At 47.0% G+C, this 20,892-nt stretch overlaps 1 protein-coding gene across 1 annotated transcript in view; it reads right to left on the reverse strand.

The window, feature by feature from the left end:
• Positions 1 to 11,846, reverse strand: part of LOC138293648 (MLX-interacting protein-like) — a 168,708-nt gene extending 156,862 nt beyond the window's left edge. The window contains exons 1-2 of the mRNA XM_069232939.1: positions 11,664 to 11,846; positions 8,716 to 9,084 (exon numbers count right to left, since the gene is read on the reverse strand). Coding sequence (XP_069089040.1) covers positions 8,716 to 9,050 — 335 coding nt within the window. The 5' untranslated portion in view covers positions 9,051 to 9,084; positions 11,664 to 11,846. The remainder of the gene's footprint in view (positions 1 to 8,715; positions 9,085 to 11,663) is intronic.
• Between the last annotated feature and the right edge of the window lie 9,046 nt (positions 11,847 to 20,892).

The following is a 20,892-nucleotide window of genomic DNA, read 5'->3' on the forward strand; positions in this document are numbered from 1 at the left end:
ATAGGGCAATTTCTTCAATATGCTAACATTTTGGAAGCAGCCTGTGCAATCTGGCGATCCTCTCTGGAGGCACCCCCAAATCCCAGGTCCTGGGGACCTTGCTGAATTGGGCAGGGGGGGCGAGGGGGGGATGGAGGGACACAGACTTGTTTCGCACCTTTACAGGGCCTTGAGGGAGGACTGTGCATGACAGACAGAAAAATCTACTGGATACACCATTATCTGATGGACTGGGTTACCATACACGAGGGGGTCAGGCCAGTGTCATCTAACATCCGGTTTAAATTGACACAATTCAATGTAATACACCAGGAGTACCTATCACCCATCACCTTACACAAGATATATCCCACGAGATCCTCCTCCTGTCCCAGGTGCAATCCAGGGGATGAGGATTTCATTCATATGATATTGTATAATTGGATACTGGGAAGAGATTTTGGCCTCTCTGGGCAGGGCCACTGGGTGGGACAGCCCCAGGGATATAGGGTAACACCTTTTAGGGCCGTCCCATTAAAGAGGAAAATAAATTAAGTAGGAAATTCTTAGTGGTGGGGCTCACATTAGCTAAGCGAAGGATAGCTAGCCGATGGTTGTCCCCGAGGGTCCCAACGACTGCAGAGCGGAAGAGAGACACGGCTGTATGGGCAAATGCAGAGGAGTGCCATATGTGGATAACCGGTAGGGATGATAAACTTGCAGATGATTTGCAGGCTTGGGCTGCAATGCTCAGAGTTGTTGGACCACCCCCCAATGCTCACCCACCATGAGCTGTGCTGGATGTGGAAAGTGGTACACTTACACAAGGAGGGGTGAGTGATCCAGGGTCCCCGGGAGCCGGATGGGAGGCTTTGGAGGGGTTTGGTTTTTGAAAATTGACATGTTTAGCCCATTATGCTGTCACGTAACTGGGATTATGTTGTGGGTTCTGGGTGGGGGAGGATCCTTTTTCTGTTGCTAATCTGACACTGCTATGTATATTTACCGTCATCATGGTGACCTGTGAGAATATCATGTTCTGATGATGTAAAATGGCAATAAAAGCCTATACTTTAAAGAAAGGGAGAAAAAAAGTTAAGCTCACATTAAAAGAGATACGTGTTTGAGGGTGAGCCAGCTTTTCAAAGGTGGATGGCTAAAGAGCTCAGATATTCAATGTGCTCTTCTTGCCTGTAAAGAGTTTTGCTCAATATATTTCCATGTTAAAGAGGTACAAGGCACGGACGTAAGAGCACTAGTAATGAAAATCCTGTCATTCTTCCCTAGCAGTGCTTTCTGTGGGACACGGCTGCTGTGAACAAGACTTCCTGAAGAGGCAGGCTAGTATCCCATGAAGAGGCTAGTATCCCATGAAAGAGAGTTGCGAAGGGCAGCAGTACACTGAAGCATAGGCCCAAAGACACCATGGAGACTTGTATGAGCCATTTCTCAATACACAACTGCAATACAAAAAAATTCTCAGACTCCTGTCAAAATGACAGACTACAGGGAGTTGAAGCCAGCTGAGGTCACTGGCGGCGATGGAAAAGCTCAATATTTTCCGAGTATAAGGCCCCCTTTCAACAAGTACTGAGTATGAATAAAAATGAAAGCAAGGTTTTGCAGAGTATAGGTCACACCAAAAAATGTAGGCGCTCAAGAGTAGGCCTAAGAATGTAGCTGAAAGAAGGAAGGAAATTGATGAATTGTGACTTTTACATGCAGACTGGTAACTTTACAGGAGCATGGTTTTTTGTTGACTGAACATTCCTGAGGATTCAGACTACTGTCCTGGTTCATGGCAGCCATGAATGACCTCTGCCATCCTAAGTTCAGTATGGATGGAAAGAAACAGTCAACACCCTCTTTGGAAAAGAACCCAAATATGGTGTGACAGCCCATCCTGGAGGAAGGAGAAAAGAGCCGGATGGTCTTGCCCCTGGGTCACCTGTGCACAGATTCCCCATGGCTTGCCAGGTCCCTAACCTGTCCTTGTGATGCACAGCAGTGGAGACAAGTAGATGCTCCCAGGTCTTGCTAATTCTGATGGTAGGTATAACACAGCAAAGGCATAGCAAATCACCACTAGGTGGTACAAACTCAGTTGTTATGTTTAAGGCATTTAGCAGGATCTGTACATCACACTCACACTCCTGGGTAGCTTACATAGAGAGGGAGGTGAAAATGTAATTGTACAAAGACTTTGGAATTGCTGAGAAAAATCACTGGCATACCCTGACACTCAGGTGAAACACATGGATTTAGGATGATTTACACTCACATCTGCTGAGTGGAACTTTGCAAATCAGATAGAAAAGCAGTTTAGCTAACATGCTAAGACAAGTTATGCACTTAGTGCATGTTACATCGGTTCTTTGATTTGCCCTGGCCATGTGTGACATTTCTGAACCAGCAAAATGTGTTCAGAAATAGTTCAAATCTGCTGCCTAGCCTGGGGACCTCCATACATGTATTTGTTTAGGTCAGCTCACACCGAGAGCCTTTATGGCTGTACATGGGGGGACATGCTCATGCGATTATTAGAAGCCAGGAAAGGAGAGTAAACTGAAGTACTGAGAAAGTCAGAGAGATTCTCACAAAGGTATCACTAAGAGAATCAGCTTTCCTTGATCACTTCTACATTAGAGGTTTTTGAAAGTCCCTCTAAAACCTCATTTTTAGCAAGCATCTGCAATGCCATAGGTCTCGCATTAACTGGAGTTGGAGCTATTGGCATTGCAAATGTATAACTGGACTTTTTTTTGCCACATTAATTGGTCAACCCTGCCACATATTTTAGTCCTTTCTGCCACATAATTCCAGTGGCCCTACACATAACTAAAGGGCTATTAGGCCTACCGGGATATATATTTTTCAAACAAGACCCTTAAAACACAAAATATTCCCAGGTGCAAAACATATTTACTTGGCAGTTGGTACAGGTGACATTGCCCGTGGGGCATTGAATAAATAATTGTACTCGCAGAAAGCATGCTTACTGGATCACTGTCCCTTTACTGCAGTCTAAGGAGTCAAACACAACACCCATGATTTTTCACACGCTTGAGGGGAGCTATCTCACGTGGTACTAATGATCCTCAGTCAGACTTGAACTGAAATATTAGCTATAAAATATTAACCACTGTACAGCATAATGAATTGTAAGCGCTCCTTGAGGTTAGTTTTATAAATACACGCGCACACAGCTCAAATTTCACAGTCTCGAACGTGTGTAGTTCATATATTCAGGTTTCTACGAATACTACTCCAAGGGCTGGCTTCCAACTTTACGATATTACAGTTGGAATGCCCTCTTCAATAGTAGTGTATCACAGTAAAAACACGCCAAAGCCAGGATTTCAGCACCTTACCTGAGTTGTAATATTGTGCTCATACAAATAACTCATTATTCCTGGAGGCCCAAAAAAACGAACATCTTCAAAGCAGAAAATAGCTTTAACACGCTATGCAGTAACACGGCTGCTGAAAATCACAAACTGCATAGAACGTAAAAATGTCAAAATAACTCTGGCGATTTATGTTCTTTCTGGAGAGAGAACGCACTTTTGTATAGTGGCCGCTTGGAGTCATATAAGGTAGAGCAAAGAGTTAATGTGCCTGCTGAGAAGAACATGTACTAGGCAAATCACAAAGTGCATATAATGTGAAAATGTCAAAATAATTCTGGTGATCAATATTCTTTCTGGAGAGAGAATGTTCTCTTGTCTAGTGTAAGCCTGTAGTCATTATAAGGTAGCGCAGAGAGTTAATGTGCCTGCTGCAAACTACGTGTACTAAGCAGATCAGAGTGCATATAATGTAAAAATGTAAAAATAACTCTGGCGATCAATATTCTTACTGGAGAGAGAACGGCTTTGCATTTCCGCCTCTGGGTCAAATTTCGACTATGAAGTCAATCAAGGTCTCTGCTATATTTCTTGGTGACCCCTTGTTTCATCCATGCTTCCTACCCCCTGCTTCTGACTCCACAGAGACCTCATTTCCCACACTAGACACAGTGACACACGCCTAGAGCTTGCCCGGGCATTATAGGCGTCATTGCTTTCAACACACCTCAGGACCTGGAAAGAAAATGCTTTCTGATGAGCCTGGAAGCACTAGCGCTAATAAAAAACAAATACATAAATATTTACCATGCAGTACACAAGAAGGTAATCTGGCAACCTACAGATCACGTGAATAAAAGCCAAAAGCAAAAATGAAATAACTCTTATTAGATAACAGTGTAAACAATGTGAGCAGCGCTCCGATACCGGTGATGTAACAGGGTCAGTCTGCAAGGCGGTAACAAAACAGTTCCAAGGCGGGACGAACGTAAAGGATTTACCAATTACATCAAAGGATTTGTGAAAGGCACACCCACGAATGACAAAGTGACGGGTGTGTGGTGAGCGTGGTTAAAAGCCCACAATACTTACAGCAGGTCAAAACGCTCTCGCGCTCCACCTAAAAAGGGGTTGGTTTCTCATTTTAATAACTATTGCTGCATGCATAACATGGGGCTACTATCTTCAGTCATTCAACTATACCTTACAACACTCAAGATCTTTGTCCCTTCCACTGAACATCTTCTCTGTTTCCTAAACCCACTGCTCTGCAAGCTCATGGACATATATCCCATAAAATGCGTTATTCTGTAGCACAGCTCTGCCGGCCTTTGCACTTTTCTCAGTTCTGGGAGGAAGTGCATGGCAACCATTCTCCATCATCTTCAAATTAACTGTGTACTTTAGATTGCAAGACTTTTGCAGGAGGCTCTGCCACCACATTCGCACAGGACATGTAGCCACCTTTGTTTGCACAGCACATCATGGTAGAGAGGGTGTATATAGTGAAGTAAAAAAAGAAAACTATTTATCAGTCACACATGCCTTCAGATATTGAGAAAAGAAACTTGAGAATTATGCAACATTTCATAACGAATATTAAATTAATCTATATTTAGCAGATGTCACAACTCTGCCAAACTAGCAGTTTCATCTGTGGACTAATCAGGAGATGAACTGCACTGTGTCGTTGCCTCTGCCTGCTTGGAATTCTGCACTGGTGGCATGGACTACAGATCCATCAAAGCAATAAAAATAAATCTATCTACTGTTCTGACAACAGAATCTCGCGATCTCCGAGGGCTTTGCTTCCGTTTCATGGTCCAAGATTCAGAGAGGGAGGGAATTATTACCTGCAACACTCCAAACAGAGGCCCTATTTTCTACAACGGTGCTGCCACTGAAGAAGTGCATTAACACCAGTACACAAAAGACCTTGTCCTTGCCTTGACTATGCTCCTGACCGCATGCGTTTGCACTGTTTAGGTATGTGATAACCTGGCGTGTCATCGGAGATCGTTCCTGCTCTCTGGCTGCTTTTAATGCAGCTCTCTATGCAGCTCCTTGGTGCCTGCGTGTCGACGGCTGCTTAATGCACTCCAATCTCATCTCCTGTGCATTTGCTGCAGGGCCCAGTCTTTCCTGTACTTATCTTTAATGGGGAGTGTTTTGTGTTTGTCTAGACCAGTGATACTCAAAGTACGGCCCGGGGGCCGCATGCGGCCCTCTCGACCGTGACACGTGGCCCCCTGGTGCACAGCAGCACTCTGCTGCTATTTACACAAATAGATGCTAACAATAAAAAAAGATGTTGAAGAAACAGGCAAGCATTTATTTAAAGCATAATTAGTGTTAAAAAAAAAAGAAGGTAACTGTTAAGTCCTGCATCATTTAACTTTTGGAGCACCTTCATTTCAAAGTCATCTTGCAGCGAAGTGCAAACATATGATAAAATCTCAAAATTCAAAAAGTGTATTTAATTAACACGCAGATCTTTTTCACTTCCGTACATCAGATTATATCAGCACATTGAGAAGTATTATTTTAAAAGTGATATTTTTCTTACATGAAGTTAGAAACATCAATTCTTCCCCTGCCCTAGAAATGTCAATAGTGAAATGTGCCAAGTAGGTTATGTGCACCCTATGGGTGACCTGGGTTCCTATTATACAAGTAAAACATTATCGTGGAGTAAATAAGTACGCTAAGGAAGTTTGCATACTTTAAATAGGTCTAACAATTGTGCTATAACGGTCTATGAGGCAATCTGGCAAGATTACAAATGCCACTATGATCATACACTGAGCAAGGTGGTCACACAAAAGGCCATCCCCAAACACATGGTAGAGTCATATGTGACACATATGGTTTCTTCTAGGTGTTTGAGGGATAAGTATTTTTCCTGCCTAGAACTATACTTTTACAGCCTATACGTATTATCGAATACAAAATACATCATATAATACGCTGCTATCCCCCACCTTTATGGTATATAATGCCACTCACTAAAGCAGGCCTCTAAGTGTAGACAGACTTTTGTTTGGGCTCCTGGAAGGCATAGTATCATTTAGTATGGACAGAGGAAATGTCAGCAAGCTGACTTTAATAAAAGGCCGCCCAGTACAACAGAGGTTTACCTTCAGTTAATCTTCAATTAATACTTATAAACCTTCTCTATGACAAATCGTCATATGATGATGCAATGGCCAGATCAATTGGTTTAGGGATTACTGGTCCCCATCCTGCATGAGCTGCACTTTTAAACTCTGCACTCCAATTGGGTAACTATCATACTTTTTTAGGGAACTTAACTTTCCAGGGCCAGTGAAGCTGAGCAATCAAAGCATAAGTGTGCAGAGGTTTCAGCGAAAAATTAGGCAAAGCTTCACACATTTAGCCCAGTACATGAAAGGCAGTGCCAATGTATAGCAGGGCATATTGCACATTCAAGTCCATGTCCAGCAAGTACTAAAACTTTTAAGAAGAACAGAACTGTTTTAACAAGCAAGTAAAGAGAGCAATTCAAAGAACTGTACACAGAAAAGAACAGAAGGTGCTATTATTTGGTTTTATAGCAGCTTTATGCAAGGAGCTCGACTTTTATTGTAAACACGGTTCAATCAGTCAATAGCATGAAGTTCTGACAAAGGAATGTAGTACAGCAAGATTTATATGATAGATCCGGGCCTCTAGGATGTGTCTGTGCCTACTGCTCCCCACCTGGGGCCTTGCCCACTCATGAGCTTCTCACAGGCGATCTGGTGGCCAGTGGGCAGTTTGGACAGATCAGTTAAGGAACCACCTCGCCTCAAAGTTCTCAGCATCATTTACAGCAATGTACCAATAAACACTTTGAAGTTCCCCTTGCGCACCAACATTATTTCTCACAAAATGCCCAGTCACAATCACATTTTCCTGTTGGTGATAGCACACATGGGACTGGGTGGGCGCCCAATGGACATACAACTCCACCAGCCCAGACCAAAAAGTAAAGAATAAGGCACAGGTCCAATCAGGACAGTTCGATTCAGATGACCGGCTGCAGCCAGCAGGACGCAGCTCACAAGGCAAGGGGGAATAAGAAAGTCCTCTATGCCCCTTCAAGGCTGCAGAGGGGCAGTTATGGGCACCTTTACAGAGAATGACAGGGACACAGGCTGGCCACATGTGAAAGTAATCCAAATTGAATAATTATATTCACAATTACTCTTTTGTATTTAAACACAGGAAGAGCATGTTTTGGTATGGGTGAAGACAACAAAGGTCTCTGAGCGTGGAGTTAATGCAGCATAAAAGAGAGAGCACGGGGTTGATTGCAGCAGTGACATATAGTAGAGCGTCATGATACACAATTCTCCAGCAAATGTGCTACCAGCCAGAGTTACCTTACCATTTCTATTAGTCTCCAAGACTTACAGGGCATACAAAGCTCTCTTAACCCCATAAGATTTTGTAATACATTCTTTGCAACCAATTAACCAGAAAAGATGCATTGCCATGTTTCTCGTTGTGTCAATTTCTTTGTGGCAGACACTTTAAAAAATAAATGTTGAAATTGAGGCCCAGGTTTTGCGTTGGGGCTGTGACACTTTTTTGTCACAACCTCAACATGAAATCTCATTTGTTAAATCTTGTAATTCGCTCCAATCTGCTCCTTATAGACCTGCTAAACATACGTGTGAGGTCTTAATATCAGATCTCACTTCCTGTGATTCCACTTCCGGTGAGGTTATGGGTTGTAAAGCCACTTCCTATGTCACGTGCCATGCTGTGATAGCACACGCCATGATGTCACTTATATACTGTCTAACTTGGTTAGTCCCCCATTTCTTTTTTTAAGGCGTGTACCCTGAATGTAACCTTTTCGTTTCCATGCTTCTGGCAAGTCGTTATTCTAGGTATTCAAAACTAAATAACCTTTGCAGAATGTGAACCAATGTATGGTGGCATTTTTTTTGGTAGAAATCTTTTTATTGGTTTCAGCAACAAAAACAATACAAAACATAGCACTGTTAAGGAACCAAGGCATCAATTATTGGTCTCTTTCGAAACCTCCTGTCTCCCTCGACCTCCCCCCTCTTTGTTTGAGTCCCACCATTGCACAAGGAGTGTCCACGGCTCACAGTTCACAGGCGGACACTGTATTTCGGCATAACAAACGTTCCCTCTGTAGTCATTCCAGTGTCCCCAAATCTTGGCCCAGGTTTGTGGGCAGCCCTGCCCCTCATACATGACCTTGTGTAAGGTGTCATTTCCAATGTGTTATAATTTGGACATGTGCAGAACTGTAAGAATGTCACCCACCAAATGGTTGTTGTAGCATTTTACAAAGCCCCCCAGCCCCTCACTAATAAATAAAGAGACACCGGCGGGAGTGCCACGCTCTCACCTGTATGCCAGCGTCATGCACTCGAAGAGCTTAGTAAGGGAGGCATCAATGTTCAAGCACCCGCCGCGGCTGCCTGGTCCGTATCGGTAGGTCTGGCAGGTGCGCTCATTCACGGTGTCAAAGTCATACTCCCCGGCGCCTTTCTTGCCCCGCCAGGTGGGCTCTGGGCCGAGCTCCACCAGTGCCCGCTCGGACAGGGCCATCACCACCGACTCCGGTGCCACATCGTCGTCGTCATCATCGTCCTCTTCGACGCCACCCGCTGCTAAGGCACGGTCAGCGTGGGGTTCAGAGACCATGAAGTGGCCACTGTGGATGATCTGGGGACGGGACATGGTGGCAAGGCACGCCGCAGGGAGGCCACACGCCCTAAAGTTGCAAAACAGAGCTTACTGAGCATTAAAGTAAAACTACTAGATGTTCCCTGAGGCTAGAAAATGCTTGAAGACCAAATTAAGTATTTAGCATTCAGCCAGATTCTCAGTTTTGGCTCAATGTGTGCTAAAGCCTCCAAATTAAGCAACTCCAGACAGCCTCAAACTCTACAGCAACAGCCCTACCACTTCCCTCACAGTCTTAGTCCCGTTCCTGGCCAAAACATCACCCTGCCACCTATTAAAAAACTCCTAGAGTTAGGACTTAGCGTAATGAATCCCAGCACCAACACTACCTCCAGCCCCAGAACCTCAAAACTATTCTAACCCTTATACCTCGCCCTAGAGATCAATCCTGCACCACAACAGCAAGCCTGCCCAGAGCAGCCCCACAGCACTAACTTGTACCAAAGAGAGGTAATCCTTTCTCCTACTCCAGACGATCAGCCAAAGATCCTTTCCTACATCTTAAGCCTATTATTACTATTATAACCATGCCTCCTGTCCTGGATTCCCAGCCATGCCTCATGTGGCAGCCCTATCTGGTGCACCAGCTCACTAGTATAGCTTTCGGTATACGATTCCCATCACTTTCAGCTACAGACCCCAGGCACTGACACACTGCTCCCACCTCCCCTCCTGCCTCCTTACCCCAACCTCACTTCCTGCTCAACAGCAGCTACCCTGCCACCTGCCCTAGAGCAGCCTCACAACACAAACAGCACTAACCTGGACAAAAGACTTATTCCTTTCTCTACTCCAGACCCCCAACCCTACCTCCTTCCCTGCAGCTCAACCTATTTTTATACCCCTGCCTCCTGCCCTGGATTCTCAGCCATGCCTCATGTCTTGACACTGCCTGGTGAACCAGAACTACACACTGCTCTCTGCATTAGATACTGTGCGTTCAGCTACAGGTCCCAGGCACAGACACACAGCCCCACCTCCTCTCCTGCCTCATTACCCCAAACTCGTGTCCCGACACTGCCTGGTGCACCAGATCTGCACCCTGCTTTCTGCATTGGGTTCCCATCACTTTCAGCTACAGGCCCCCCAGGGACTGACACACTGCTTCCACTTATCCTCATTACCCTAACCTCATTTCCTGCTCCACAGCAGCAACCCTGTCACCTGCCACAGAACAGCTTGATAAAACAGCACTAACTCGTACCGAAGAGACTAACTCTTGTCTCCTACTCCAGACCACCAACCCTACCACCTTCCCTGCATTGCAAACCTATTATTGTAACCCTGCCTCCTTCCCTGGATTCTCCGCCATGCCTCATATCCTGACACTGCCTGGTGCACCAGATCTACACCCTGCTTTCTGCATTAGATACCGTGCTGTACTTTCAGCTACAGGTCCCCAAACACTGCTACACTGCTTTCACCTGCCTTCCTGCCTCCTTACCCCAACCTCACTTCCAGCTCCACAGCAACGACCCTGCCACTTGCCCCAGAGCAGCCTCACAACACAAACAACACTAACTTGTGCCAAAGACTGAGACTGGTCTCCTACTGCAGTCCACCAGCCCTGCCTCCTTCTCTACAGCTCAAAGCTATTACTATAACCCTGCCCACTGTCCTGGATTTCCAGCCATGCCCCATGTCCTGGCACTGCCTGGTGCACCAGATCTGCACCCTGCTGTCTGCATTAGATATTGTACTTTCAGCTACAGGCTCCCAGGCACTGACACACCGCCCCCCCCCCGCCTCAATACCCCAACCTCATGTCCTGACACTGCCTGGTGCTCCAGATCTGCACCCTGCTCTCTGCATTGGGTACTGAACTTGGAGCTACAGGTCCCAAGGCATTGGCACACAGCCCCAACCTCCCCCCATACCTCAATACCCCAACCTCATGTCCTGACACTGTCTGGTGCAGCAGATCTGCACCCTGCTCTCTGCATTGGGTACTGTACTTGCAGCTACAGGTCCCAAGGCATTGGCACACAGCCCCAACATCCCCCCCGCCTCAATACCCCAACCTCATGTCCTGACACTGCCTGGTGCACCAGATCTGCACCCTGCTCTCTGCATCAGGAACCCATCACTTTCAGCTACAGGCTCCCAGGCACTGCACTACTCTCACCCCCCCCCCCCCCCCCCGCCTCAATACCCCAACCTCATGTCCTGACACTGCCTGGTGCACCAGATCTGCACCCTGCTCTCTGCATCAGGAACCCATCACTTTCAGCTACAGGCTCCCAGGCACTGCACTACTCTCACCCCCCCCCCCCCCCCCCCCCCCCCCCGCCTCAATACCCCAACCTCATGTCCTGACACCGCCTGGTGCACCAGATCTGCACCCTGCTCTCTGCATCAGGAACCCATCACTTTCAGCTACAGGCTCCCAGGCACTGCACTACTCTCACCCCCCCCCCCCCCCCCCCCCCGCCTCAATACCCCAACCTCATGTCCTGACACCGCCTGGTGCACCAGATCTGCACCCTGCTCTCTGCATTGGTTCCCCATCGCTTCCAGGGACAGGCCTCAGGGAGGGGCACACCGCCCCCAGCAGCAGCCACCCCTGCCGGTACCGACCCCAGCCCTGCCTGTCAGCGCCCCCCTTACCTCCTGCCCTCTCGCCTCGGACCTAGGCACGGGGAGGCGCCCCTCTCTGCGCCGGGGGACTCCCGGCCCCGCCGCCCGCTCCAGCGGGACCAGCTCTGCCCGGAGCCCGGAACCTCGGGACAAGCACGGGTCCGGCCGGGAGGAAGCAGCTGCTGGACCACCGCCGGGTCACGTGATTACGTCACATGGCGGCAGCGCGCAGGCCCAGTTAGAAGACGCCTTGTGCGGGTGGACATTCCACTCGCTCGTACTGCGCATGCGTTGGGTGAAGACACTACAAGTGCGGGGAACTCTCACTTTCTCGTCTCAGTGCGCATGCGTCAAGCATCTTCTGGGAGGGCAGGATGTTGGCAGGACCAACGCTGCGCTACCCCTTTCGGCCACTAGGCGCCAGCACACTGCTTTTTAATGCAATTCTGGGCAGAGGTTAAAAATAAGTTGTACGCGTCGTAATCATGTCTATGTTTTTGAAGGGTTTCAATTTTTTAAACTTGTGTATGCATTTTTAAGGAGCTGGGCGGCGAACAAGGTGGGTTGAGAAAATGAGAGGAGGCAGGTTTCACTTATACCTAGTTTGTACAATATTTATTTGTTCATTCGTTTTTCAATTTTTATTAGGTCAAAGCCTAGCCGTCTGGTTATGGAAATACTACTTGTGGTCATGCTGAAAGTTTCCCTGTAACTCATCCATCCACTGCTTACAGACTGCAGACCTTTCAGACGAAACTAATTGAACACTAAGCAAACAACAGAAAGAAATATATGATTCAAACACCCAGAAACTAAAACGGGATGACAATAACAAGCTTGGATACAAATATATATAAAGAACGGGGGCACAAAAGAAAACAGAGGGCAAATGTATCTAAGGTGTGTGTCAATCTACCAACTCAACAAATTCTTCCAAAGGCGAATAAACACAATTGTGTCCGTCACCTTTCTTGCTGCAATCTCAATAGCCTGACAACAAACCCACATTTTAAAGAAATGGGCCTCACAGAAGCAGTGTAGAAGCAAACACAATATGGAGGATGTCAAGATAAAAAAAAAATATTCTTCAGTATTTTTAAAAAACAACACCCATACTGGATGTATTAAGATAGGGATTATTTTTTGTACACAGTGTACGATTATTCTTGAAATTAAATTAGCCATCTACAGACTACAACACTATATGAGAAAAATGTCTTCCAAGAGTAGGCACTTGATAACATTACAATATCATCCATTTAAAATCAAGAATTACAATAGACTGCCTTGTAGTTCACATTATCATTGCAGCTTGTCAAAAAGATACATTAAGTGATTCCCTAAACATTTTTCACAAATTCTCTGTAAAGAAATCCCATTTGAAATTTTGATGCTTTGTCCCACATATCGGACAATAAGAATGACACATTTGTTAAAGAGGAGCAGATAAAAGTGGGGAGAAGTATAATAATGGGCACATTAAAACCAAATTTAGACCGTGAAAACCATTGTTTGACAATACCGTAAGATCGCACAGCGGAACATTTAAATATTATCCGAGACTATGTAATGCTTGAGCATGTGACAACAGTGAAATTGATGGGATAACCACATGATTTCCGATTTTGGAATTTCCATGATGTGTTATCCTGGTATTACAGTGATTTCCAAAAATCCCACAAATCCATCGTAGGAAGCTGGCTCTCTATATGGTGCACTAAAAAGAATTACACTGTGCAGAGAGTCCCATTTTCTTTCCAAGATAGGGTAGGATCCACTCTATTTGTCTTGGAGGGCCCTAGGAGCCACAGGCTGCAAAACCCATACCTTCTGTCCTGGTTGAAACTCCACCAGTGCAGCCCTTTGGTCATTCTGGCGCTTCTAGAGCTCTTGGCTGGGCTCAAGGTCTTTAGAAGCTTTCTTTATTTACTCAGCCATTCTGGAGTGAAGGCCAAGCACATAGTCCACAATATCTTGCTTGGATTCTCTGAGCGGTCACTGCTATCCCTCCTTCACTAGACAAAGTGGTCCCCATACAGGATGCCCAAACAGAAGCTCAAAGGGGGAAAAACCTACACCCTTCTGTGGCACCTCTCTGTAAGCAAAAAACAAACATGGCAGTAAGACATTCCATCTCCTGAGTATTTCAGAGATTCCACCAATCATGCCTTTCAATGTCCTGTTGATCTGTCAACATGGCTGTTGCTTTTTGGGTGATAGAGGTGGTGAACTTGTAAGTCACACCACATTCAGCCCTCATGTGTTTCAGGTAGCCAGACATGAAGTTTGTACCTCTGTCTGACACCACCTTGTTTGGAAAGCCTACTCTGAAGAAACCTTTGACCCACCCATCAGAACTAAAGAATTTCCAGCCCATCTTGCTGCTTCCCTATCCCGCCAAAGTACTGGAGAAAGCAATCAACATACAACTACGGAATTTCATCAAGGCCAACAACTCACTGGACAGCTCCCAGTCCGGCTTCCGGAGCAACCACAGCACAGAGACAGCCCTCCTGGCAGCCACCAAAGACATCTGATTACTCCTAGACCATGGCTACACTGCAGCACTCATACTGCTTGACCTCTCAGCAGCTTTTGACATGGTCTCCCACAGCAATATACGCACCAGACTCCACAACATAGGAATCCGCGGAAAAGCCCTGGAATGGATCCACTCCTTCTTTTCCGGGAGGACGCAGAGGGTCAGTCTGCCGCCCTACACATCCAGACCCACATGAGTCAACTGCGAAGTCCCCCAAAGATCCTCACTGAGACCCACACTGTTCAACATATACATGGCCCTTCTCAAAGCCACAGTCAGAAGCCATGGTATGAACATTGTGTCATATGCCGATGACACACAACTCATCATTTCCCTCATCAAAGACCCAGACAGAACCAAAAGGAACTTCCACTCAGGAACAGAAGCTGTCGCCACCTGGATGAGAAAAAGCTGCCTCAAGCTCAGCTCCGACAAGACGGAGCTCATCATCTTCAGAAACGCCACCTCAGCTTGGGACGACTCCTGGTGGCCCACATCCCTCAGTGCCCCCCCCTTCACTGAATGAGCAAGCCCGCAAATTAGGCATCATCCTCGACTCCTCCCTATCCATGATCTGCCAGGTAAACTCAGTCGCCTTCTCCTGCTGGCACACACTTCGCAAACTTCAGAAGACCTTCAGATGGATCCCAGCAGACTGTCGCAGGACAGTCACCCATGCTTTAGTCACAAGCAAGCTCAACTACAGCAGCGCTCTCCACACCGGCACCTCAACTAGAAACAAAAAAACTACGACTCATCCAGAACGCCACTGCCAAACTCGTTCTGGACCTCTCACACTGAGAAGACATCTCCCAACACCTGAAGACCCTCCACTAGCTACCAGTCAAGAAGCAAATCACCTTCAAGCTTCACCTTCAAGCTTCTCACCGACACGTACAAGGCCATATACAATGCAGAACCAGCCTACCTGAAATACTGCATCTCCTTCCACACCCCCACCAGATCCATCTGCTCTGCCCAGATGGCCCTTGCCACCATCCCTCGCATCTGCAAAACCACCGCAGCAGGACGATCCTTCACCTACTTTGCAGCAAAGATCTGGAACAACCTCCCCATGCACCTCAGACAAAGAAAGTCGCTCACCATCTTCAGGAAGAACCGCGAAACATGGCTCTTCGGATGAGGTCTCTCCCCTCCCCAGCGCCTTGATAGCCTCAGGGGTGAGTAGCCTCGCTTTACAAAAACTGATCAGGGCTGATAGGAGCGTGCACCAGGGGCACGGTAGAAGGAATCCCATACCTGCGTGAGCACGTCCTCGGACAGAACCTGGAAGAGGAGGTACGCGGGGAGGCGGAGGAGGAACGAGACACTGCAGAACCGAACGAGGAGCGCGAACGCCCAGGAGGTGGAGAAGACGCATGTAACCGTACCGGAAGTAAAACCAAGATGACAAAAATGCAGAGGAGAGCTTGAAGGAGGGCATCCAGGGAAAACAGAATGCCAATGAAGTCGACAAGCTCCAGTTTCGGGACCCAGCAGCCCACATCCAGGGCTCTGCTAGCGCCTGCTAAAAAGGAAGCGAGAATATAACGATAAGGGTGGGGGCTGTGGGGGCCCTACAATAAGAACAAATGAAAAGGGGCAATTACGCAAAGAACAAGACTCCTAAGGGAAAACGCACAGTGTGTTTTTTTCCCGTTTGAAACACTCTTCACAATTACACTATAAGGAGCACAACATCTAAGTGAATTGTCACAAATTGATCACATTTGGCACAAGCCCTTCACTTACCTCCCCCACTATAAGCACTATAAAATATACATGTCCCCAGAATAATACACTTACCTTCTGCCGCTCTGTCTTTGGTTTCCTCTCATGCTCCTGTGTGGCGGTAATGGGACCTTGAGGCACATCTGAAAGAGACAAGAGGGAGAATAATGTACAAAACCACCAAAGAAGAGGTCAAAGAGAAAAGAGAAAGAAAGAGACTAAAAGAAGATCACAAGAAATATAAGAAAAGCAACGATTAAAAGAGCGCTATTAAGGAATGTAAAAAACATAAGTACACAAATCAGAATAAATAAATTATTGTTTTGGGACAGCTACTGCGAGTTATCTGGCCTCCCGAGTGGTGTTAAGGTCCTTCTCGAGTAACCCACAACAATATCTTCACCATCTTCATATTTGGTGACAATTCTTTTGGGGATTTTATAGCCAGAGTGTCCTACTCTGCCCTGGGGTATTAAGTTGCTGCCACCATTCATGGGTGTTAAACCCATTTTTGCTCTTTCCCTTTCTATGCCCAGTAGTATCCTTTCCTCCAGGGCATTCTTCGAGCCAATCTTTCCAAGAGAAGCCATCCTTACTAGAGGGAGGTGCTCTAGATACCTTGTATTGTCTGTGGGGTGCAGGTTCCTCTTAAGTGGTGGAGGGTCCAGATCTTCCGCCTCACTTAATCCATCTTGACCCTTAGGGGGACAGTGGTCTCATCAGTAGGATGGCCCTGCTCATAGTCAGCCAACAGCTGCTGGAGCATTGCAGTGGTAGGGTGTGAGCCAGATTTTATCTTGTACCCCTTGCAGAAAGCCCTTAGCTGCTTATAAGAAAGCTGGAGTTAAAGGGTAAGGTTTAGCTCCTTATCCATGCCCTCTGAGGTACCCATTATTTTAGTAAAGTTGGGACCTTTTTGTAGGAAGCTGGCCTGGTGTGTGGTGGGTACCTATGGTACTTACACCGTATACCAGGTCCGGGTATCCCCTCTTAGTGAAGTGTAGGGAGTGTCTAGAAGCCAGGCTTTCTAGAGGTAGCTGTGGATGAGCAGCCAAGGCTTATCTAGGAGACAGGCAAAGCTCATGCAATACCACTACTGTCACACAGTACTTACACACAAGAAAGAAAACACTTGGTTGTCCAAAATAAAGGTACTTTATTTTTGGAACACAGTATCATAAAATAAAATACTAGAGAGGCAACCCTCCAATAGGAGGTAAGTAAATACACTATATATATATATATATATATATATATATATATATATATATATATATATACACACACACTAATAAACAAAAAGAGGCATAAAAAGGTTAGAAAACAGTGTAAAATAGCAATATGCAATAGTAGCCCTAGGGGGAGCCCAAACCATAAGTGGAATGCGAACACAGGGCCCCCACCTAGGTAAGTAAATTAGGTAGAGGGGAGTACTAGGAAACCACACAGGTAAGTAATGTAGTACCCCTCCCAACGACCAGGAATGCAGGAGTACAACACTGGATTCCCCCAAAACCACTCCAAAGGATGAAAAGAATAAAATGAAGACGCTCAGAACAGCCTGCAAGGAACCAGCAGTGGAAAACCGAAGATGGAGACCTGTGGAGAGAGGGGACCAATTCCAGAAGTGCCTGTGGAGTCCAGGAGGAGTAGGAGATACTTCCATCCAGAGGTACCTTTTGGAGTTGGTTGACGAAGAAGGAAGACAGGTCAGCACTGCAGCACAGAAGCTGGAGAAGAGTTCCTGATGCATGCAAAAGGTGTCCCACAATGGAAGCTAAATTGCAGATGAGTGTCGGTGAAGGATTTCCACCAATAAGCCTTGGCAAAGGCAAATTCGCGTTTGGAGGAAAAGAGGTGCTGCCGGGGACCAGCAAGGCCCAGGAGGACTCTACCCAGGAGGGGGTGTCACAGTGGACCCTCCGTGTTTACAGAAGGCCCACAGGAGCAGATGCAGCACCCACAAGTGTCCCACAGTACAGAGACACAGAAGTCACAGAAGCAGCCCACACAGCACCACAGAAGTTGCTCCCACGTCGCCGGAGGACCACACAGAGGCCCAGAAGTTGCAGGAAGGAGTGTTGGGGGCTAGAGCTACACGTCACCTGAGGTTCCCTTTGGAGGTGAAGCAACCAAGCTTTAGCAACTGCAAAGGATGCAGTGCATGGGGGTACTGTTTTGCGTGGATTGGAAAGGACTTACCACCATCAAAGTGCAATAGCTGGTAGAGAGGACCAAGTGAGACTCTCCGGACCACCATCCATGATGTAGGACCCACACCACTCAGGATGAGGGGAAATCCATGCATCTGGTTGTTGATGCAGCCAGGTACCTGTAGTTACAGGGGAGTGGTGCCTTCACCCCAAGGGAGAATCCTTCTTCTCCTTGTACAGACTGAAGAGTTGCAGTCTTCTGAGGATGCACAGCCAGGGAAATGTTGCAGAGCTGGCAAGAGTTCTGGATACAATATTGCAGAAGAATCTTCCTCGTGGATCTGTGGTTTGTCCGTTCCTGGAGGTTCCAGTTGTGGTTCCTGAGGCCAGAAGTCGAAGGAGAGGTTGCAGAGGAATCCTGCTGGAATCTTGCAAGCCGAATATGAGGACCCACCCCAGGGGAAGACCTTAAATAGCCCAAAGAGGGGGTTTGGTCACCTAACCATGCAACTACCAATCAGAGGGTGCCTCTGACATCACCTGCCTGGCCTGGCCACTCAGATGCTCCCAGAGTTCCCTGCCAACCTTGGAATCAAGATGGCAGAACCCAGGGACCCTATGGAGGAGCTCTGAGCACCACCCCTGGGGTGGTGATGGTCAGGGGAGTGGTCACTCCCCTTTCCATTGTCCAGGTTTGCGCCAGAGCAGGGACTGAGGGTCCCTGAGCCGGTGTAGACTGGTTTATGCAAGGAGAGCACCAAATGTGCCCTTCAAAACAATGTCAGTGGCTTGGGGAGGCTACCTCTCCCAAGCCTGTAACACCTAGTTCCAAAGGGAGAGGTTGTAACACCCCTCTCCCAAAGGACATCCTTTGTTCTGCCTTCCTGGGCTTGAGCTTCTCAAGCAGCAGGAGGGCAGAAACCTGTCTGAGGGGTGGCAGCAAATGGGCTGCCCAGGAAAACCCTGTAAGACTGGTGGTAGCAATGCTGGGGGTCCTCTAAGGAGCCCCCAGAGTGCATGGAATCATACTTCCAATACTTACAACAGTATTGGGGTATGATTCCGACATGTTTGATACCAGACATGCCCAAGTTCGGAGTTATCATTATGTAGCTGGACATACGTAGTGACCTACGTCCAGTACATATATAAAATGGCACCCCAGCACTCAGGAAGTCCAGTAAAATGGGGCTGGAGTTTGTGATGGCACCTCTGCTAGTGCAGTGGTGCTTTTACACACAGGTACCTGCACCCTGCTCTCTGGACTAAGAGGGCCTACCATAAAGGTGACTTACAGTGACCTTGTGCAGTGACCTGTACTGAAACCAGGTGCGAGCACCAGTTTCACGCAAACTGCAATGGCAGGCCTGCAGAAGCCTTTGCATGGGCTCCCAATGGGTGGTGGAATAACTGCTGCAGCCCATAGGGATCCCCTGGAACCCGGGTGCCTTGGGTACCTAGGTACCATATACTAGTGACTTACATGGGGGGACCAGCAGGCCAATTGTGGGGAGAAAAAGGTACAGGTTGGAGGAGAGAGCAAAGTTACTGGGGTCCTGGTTACCAGGAACCTAGTAAACAGTAAAACACAGTCAAACATACTGACAACAGGCAGAAAATGGGGGTAACCATGCCAAGAAAGAGGGCACTTTCCTACATTTGTGTAACTAGAAAAAATGTGTAACATATGTTTTTAAAAGTCCTAACTACAGTAAGTTTTGCAATTTATAAACAGTCACCCTACGGGTACTTAACCAAGGTCCTAACAGTTAGTTTTAAGAATTTGGAAAACAAAAATGACCAATTCAAAAATGCAATTGATCTAAGGGCAATTTTTGGATTTACTTGTGCAGTCACTTATTGACCAAGTGGTATCAGCAAATGCAGTCGCAGACCCCACCTCTGTTCCACCAGTGTAGGAAGCGGGCTTCCTATACACTAAAAAGAAGCACACTGTGCAGAGAGTCTAGTGCATCCCCAATTGGTATTTCAGAGGCAAACATAGATAGGACCAATGCTCTAATTTGTGGTAGTGTGGTCGAGCAGCTAGGCCTATCGGACGGTAGTGCTAAGCATTTGTTATACTCACAGAGGCAATAAATGAGACACACACTCTGTAAGGAAATGCCTCCTTGGCATGGTTACCCCCTGACTTTTTGCCTTTGCTGATGCTATGTTTTGAATTGAAAGTGTGCTGAGGCCTGCTAACCAGGCCCCAGCACCAGTGTTCTTTCCCTAACCTGTACTTTTGATTCCACAATTGGCACACCCTGGCATCCAGATAAGTCCCTTGTAAGTGGTACCCCTGGTACCAAGGGCCCTGATGCCAAGGAAGGTCTCTAAGGGCTGCAGCATGTCTTATGCCACCCTGGAGACCCCTCACTCAGCACAGACACACTGCTTGCCAGCTTGTGTGTGCTGGTGAGAACAAAACGAGTAAGTCGACATGGCACTCCCCTCAGGGTGCCATGCCAACCTCACACTGCCTATGCAGTATAGATAAGTCACCCCTCTAGTAGGCCTTACAGCCCTAAGGCAGGGTGCACTATACCATAGGTGAGGGCACCAGTACATGAGTACTGTGCCCCTACAGTGTCTAAGCCAAACCTTAGACATTGTAAGTGCAGGGTAGCCATAAGAGTATATGGTCTGGGAGTCTGTCAAACACGGACTCCACAGCACCATAATGGCTACACTGAAAACTGGGAAGTTTGGTATCAAACTTCTCAGCACAATAAATGCACACTGATGCCAGTGTACATTTTATTGTAAAATACACCCCAGAGGGCACCTTAGAGGTGCCCCCCTGAAACCTTAACCGACTATCTGTGTA

The sequence above is a fragment of the Pleurodeles waltl genome, chromosome 4_2, assembly GCF_031143425.1.
Source record: "Pleurodeles waltl isolate 20211129_DDA chromosome 4_2, aPleWal1.hap1.20221129, whole genome shotgun sequence".
NCBI lineage: Eukaryota > Metazoa > Chordata > Amphibia > Caudata > Salamandridae > Pleurodeles > Pleurodeles waltl.